Source organism: Monopterus albus, unplaced genomic scaffold, assembly GCF_001952655.1.
Source record: "Monopterus albus unplaced genomic scaffold, M_albus_1.0 scaffold137.1, whole genome shotgun sequence".
NCBI lineage: Eukaryota > Metazoa > Chordata > Actinopteri > Synbranchiformes > Synbranchidae > Monopterus > Monopterus albus.
In genome coordinates, this window is record NW_018128017.1 from 696,273 (window position 1) to 701,625 (window position 5,353).

Here is a 5,353-nt window from a genome sequence, read left to right on the forward strand (position 1 = left end):
TGTTTCAAAATACACTTCAAAGTAATGGCATGAGATTTCATTTTAATGAGATGTTACAAAATGGCACAGGGGATGTAGGGTACAGAGCAAACTTTAGGTTCTTAGAGGAATGTGACAAAGTAAATATTATAGCATAAACTGAGTGAGATAATTTTATTATAGTAGTAGGAGGTAGGGGCTGTTCTGATCCACACTCCAGTCTAGAAGGTGGTGGTAATGCACTTAAAGTTGTTTGCCAACTGCTATTAAACAAAATAATAATAGGAAGGGAGGTTATGTGGGGTGCTCACTGGGTTCCAATGTGCTGGGGTGTGGCCAGCACTCCCACACTCTGGCTCTGGTCTGTGGTTTTGTGAAGTGATTCCACTGAAACAGAGAGGGGACTGCCCTGACAAATAGTTTTCTTCCTCCTTGTGATGTTCTGAGAATTTGATCAGTAGAAAAATGTCTGCTGCATACCCTTGAATGGCTTGCCACAGAGAAACAATCCTATCTTTTTTTGTTTAACCACTCATGACGGGGCTGGTGAAAGATCAATACAGAGTTGTATTGGCTTGAATTACAGCAAAGTAGAACACAACAATGGTCATGTGTACCACTTTTCTTCTGCTGGTGTATGTGGACATTTTTATTATATTGATACCTCATTTGGATTTTTTGTGGCTCAATATTTGATAAGTGACCCATTATTTTTGCTTAACCAGAATCAACAAACTAGTCATGCACAGACCTTATTTACTTCATAGTTTCATCTCAAGTGAAACTTGCTTTATGATTAGTTTAACTGCATTACTTCTGAGAAGTGGAATGCAGCAGTTTGTATTATCACTTATTCTGTTATGTTAAATGAATTGCTTGTCTACAAAATCTAAAAACATGAAAAGTTACAATTTTTTCAGCTAAACGTCTGGTACTGTTAGCACTAAAATCATATAAAAGAAATAAACATTACTAATAAGTGGGCATGCTACTAAAATCAAGTTGGCAGATTTTTTGAGGTTTGAAAAAAATATCTTGCAGTAAAACATAATGAAAATCCTAATACCACCCCGGCAGTAAGCCATCAATACAGAATAATATAAAATGGAGTAGACTTTAATAATAACATAACATTAATAATAAATACATCTTTGAGATTCTTTAAAAAGACAAAGACACAAAACAAACAGCTTCCATTTTATTTGGGCAGTAGCAAAGTAGCCTACAAAATTATATCTGATGTTAGAAAATATTTTTGCTTCACATGTTTAAAAAGTATTTAAAACTACCATCACATCTTTTAACAAAGCATCTGACAAAAAAGGGGGGAAATTCTGCAGAGTTCAGAGTTCATTATTTAATTTGCGAGGATTACACTGATGAGCACATATCCCCCTCCTAAAGCGAATTAGCTACTACAAGCTGCGTTTCTGTAGACAATATCAGTTAAAAATAATAATAATTGTTAAAAAAATAATTGTTCTATGTGGAATAGCAGTTCTTCTTTCATAAAAACACTGCAATCACATGATTACTCTGATTAAAAACAGTTGGAACTTTCCTCATTAACAATAAACAGCATAATGTATATTGTGGTAAAAAGTCAAAAATACTATATGTACAGTAGCCTACAAATTCATTCATCTTTTAATGTGCCAGCAAAAACATACTAGTCTCTTGAATCCAGTTATTAAAACATGTCATTTGTTGTTAACACTTTTTAGTACATTTTTTGCACATTCCCACTGTATCAGCAGTACTGCTTTGTCATTGTATTATTCTCAAATTAGTCTTCAAGTAATTGTTCTTGAAAATGTCAGATATTTCATACAGAACAAAACATAAACAGTAAACAGTAGAACATTAAGCATTACTTTCAGCTACAGAGAAAGTTAAGCTAGAAATAATTGCACTTAGTTAATTATGAGCGAACAGATACTGCATAACCATAAAAAATGGAGACTGCCTGCCCAAGCCCATCTATTGACCATTTGTTAAGCCCTGACCCCTCCAGTGTTGCTACACCTCTCAGGCTTTCCAGTCTTGCAGTTCAGAATGGTAATGGTGTAAAACATACCTCTCAAACATCTGAGTAATGTTGAACTTGTAGGTGTTTGATTTCAGACAGAAAAAGACCATTGGAATCACCACTGTCAGGCTAATGTCAGCTCCACAAGACTGAAAATTCTTCTTCTAAAATAAGACACCATCCAAAGGGGTTTTCTTTGCCAGATTGTAAGTGGAGAAATCCTAAGCTTGACAGGTCTGCTGCAACTTAATAAGATTGCTAAGCTATGACTGGACAATCACTGTCTGGGTGAGTGGTTTAGCGAATGGTCAATTCCAAATCAATCTGCTGACTGACATTCACCAGCTCTTCCTGTTGCTTGAGGTCTTTGTCATTGTAAGTTTCTTGACCTCCCTGAGCACACGGTCAGCCTTCTTCAGCTTCTCCATTGCCCTGACCAGCAGATCCTCTGGCATGCCTTCCCTGTCACCTCCCGTGTGGGACTGGGACAGTCTGCTCAGTAGGTCACTTGTCTTTTCCATCTCCAGAGCCACTTCAGTCTCTAGCTTCATTACATTATCTACCGGGGACCTGTCACTAACAGACACAGATCTGGGATTCTGTCTCACCTGAATATAGGCCGGGGAGTCTGACAGCAGATCTCCAATGGAGGCTGACTTTGCCTTAATGTGGGGTTTGGCAGGAACAGCGGGCACCGAGCGCTGAAAGGGAAATCCCTTTGGGTTAACCTGATGTTTGGTTTCAGCCTGTTTCTGCCTTAAACTGACAGAGTTCTGAATGTTGTCCTCAGCTGTGGAAGTTGCCACTGTGTGTTCACTCCCAGAGCCTTCGCTGTCATCATCTGATTGCTGACCGCTGTCTACAGATTTCTCCTCTGCCTTCTTTTCTTTCTCTCCATGCAAGTGACAAAGCAGTGGACTCAGACTAAGGCTGTCACTGAGTGGGTCGTTCAAAGAGGCACCTACTGAGGGGACTTCACAGCTGGGGAGCAGTTCTTCCACTTGAAAAGAACTGGCTGAAGTATCTGAGGCTGTTTGCAGTGATGCAGCAGGGTCCTCTCCCTTATCAGGCTGACTTATAGTTGGGTTATCTTGTGTCATGTCTCTCATGTGTTGCATGTCAGGCTGAACAAGTATTTGTGGCTCCTTGTCGGATGCCTTGTTTATGCCACTGCGTATAGTCTCTCTTGACTCTTCTTCTGAATCCTGCCCTTTTGCACAGTGATTCTTATCACCACTGACACTAGACAGAGCTTCTTTAGAAATCATCTGGTCTGCTTCATCTGTTTCTACAGCCGTTCCTTTGGTCTGCTCCCCGCTGTCTTCTTCCTTCTCCTTATTCTCATCACCTGTGCCTTCATCCTCTTGGGTTGGATCCATAGCAGTAGTAGAGGGTTTCTTCTCTTTGGATGGGGTGGCAGGAGGGTGGGAGTTGGTCTCTGCAAGGTTAATAATTGGGCTGCTGGAACTGGGTTTGTTGGGAGGAGTAGGTGGTGGATCGGCCTTTTTTCTAGTATCAGGACACTTTTCAGACATGTCAGCTTTAGCCTCCCCTGTACTTTCTTCAGCAGGTGAAATACAGGGCTTGGCTTCTTTACACGGAGGCATTGGTGGCTTAAGGACCTTAGAAACATTAAATCACACTTTATAGATCATGTTATCCAAATAGAAAGACATACATAAGTATATCTGCATTGCATGACAAGGGTTATTATACAGACCTTTTTCTCAAGGCCATCAGGCTTATCGAGTTCTTCCTCAGATTCTAAACTGGGTTTAGTCTCTTTGGTAGGGGGCATGGGAGGTTTGACCTTTTTCTGGGGACTGACCTCTGGCCCAGTCTGCACCTCCCATTCAGCATTTGTCCCCAAGTTTTTCTCTGTAGCTTTGATGGCCTCTTTGGGGGTCTCACTACCATCAACATTGGCATGATGGGTCCCATTAGGCATTACAGCATCCTCAAGATCAAGATCCAAACGCAGGATACCATCAGACGACACATCAGCTACCTAGAGGGCAGAAAACATACCATGCAGACAAGAGATTTTTACATTTAAAAGTTGATGTATCCTAAATATGCTATACAAAGATAAGTGCTGCTAATTAAAGCCAAAGTGTCTGGGGGTGGGGGTGGGGGGTGACTCATCTCCCTGCTGCTTAGGGTTTCTCTTTCTAGCTAAAATACTGTTTTTATTCTGCAAATAATTCCACTCACCTCTATGTTTTTGTCATTCATTGTTAAGCTAATGTTGACAAAAGTCAACATTTAATGCACAAATATTTCACATCCATTTGTAAGGAGGCGCATCACATTCACCATAGAAAGAAAAATTGGACGATGTTATCTCGTAATTATGACTTACTATCTCATAATTACAACATTGGGATCTCATAATTATGAAAAAAGATCTCACAATTACGAGATCTTTTTCTAGTAATTTTCTCTTGTTTCTCTTTTCTCTCTGCTCTGTACATGTATAGGCCTACAGTGAGTTACACTGAAGGCAGCAACTTTATATTTGTTTATGTTTTGGAACACTAAGTATGCTGAATTAGTTATTAACAGTTCACTTTTGCTTTTGCTATGCATTATTTGATATACTGACAACTATCACTTAATTACTTTGATACAAATGAATCTATGAAAACCTGATCATTTTCAGGCAGGTTCTGCAGCACTCCATCCCCTGCACTATGTTATTATATTATTATCTGGTTTTGCTATTTTCCTCATAGATGTCTGCTATACTCTACACTGGAACCTGTCTGAGTGCAAGGTATTATGGGATATTGGAATAGGGCAAATAGACTTCCATTGTAAAATTATGCTCATTAAAAATGAATATAAGATCACTAAAATGTGCTAGAATACCCAAACTAATAACAGAAATCTCCTCATTCAGCTGCACAATGCGATGAAATCCTGTTTATAGAACAATCCATATGAAAGTAGGCAGATGCCAAATTTTGTGCTATTATAAAAATAATAATGGTGGAATGGAATGGGAACATGGCAGCACTGTCACAGCACTCACTGACTTAGTGATTGAATATCAGTAATGTTTATGTTATGGTAAGAGGAATAATGATGTGGAAATGCACATTATCCAGAACTGATCAAGACAAAAACTGGTAAACACGGAAGTGTACAGTTTGTAGAGACAACAAATTAAAACAAAATCAGATTAGAACAGAAAGATATTTTACTAAAATACTGTCAGGTTTGCTCGGCCGCTCTGGCCTCCCTCACCTTTCCTACTGTCTCTTGCCCATTAACACTAATCACGTTCACCTGTTCCTCACTCCCTTATCACCAGCTGCACTTGATTAGGTTGCTCACTATATT

The 5,353-nt window shown here is 39.3% G+C and overlaps 1 protein-coding gene across 2 annotated transcripts in view; it reads right to left on the bottom strand.

The window, feature by feature from the left end:
- Positions 1-1,173: 1,173 nt before the first annotated feature.
- plekho2 (pleckstrin homology domain containing, family O member 2) overlaps positions 1,174-5,353 on the bottom strand; it is a 19,994-nt gene continuing 15,814 nt past the window's right edge. For both annotated transcript variants that reach the window (XM_020613714.1, XM_020613715.1), the window contains exons 6-7: positions 3,729-4,016; positions 1,174-3,630 (exon numbers count right to left, since the gene is read on the bottom strand). In XM_020613714.1, the coding sequence (XP_020469370.1) occupies positions 2,347-3,630; positions 3,729-4,016 (1,572 nt within the window). In that variant the 3' untranslated portion in view covers positions 1,174-2,346. The remainder of the gene's footprint in view (positions 3,631-3,728; positions 4,017-5,353) is intronic.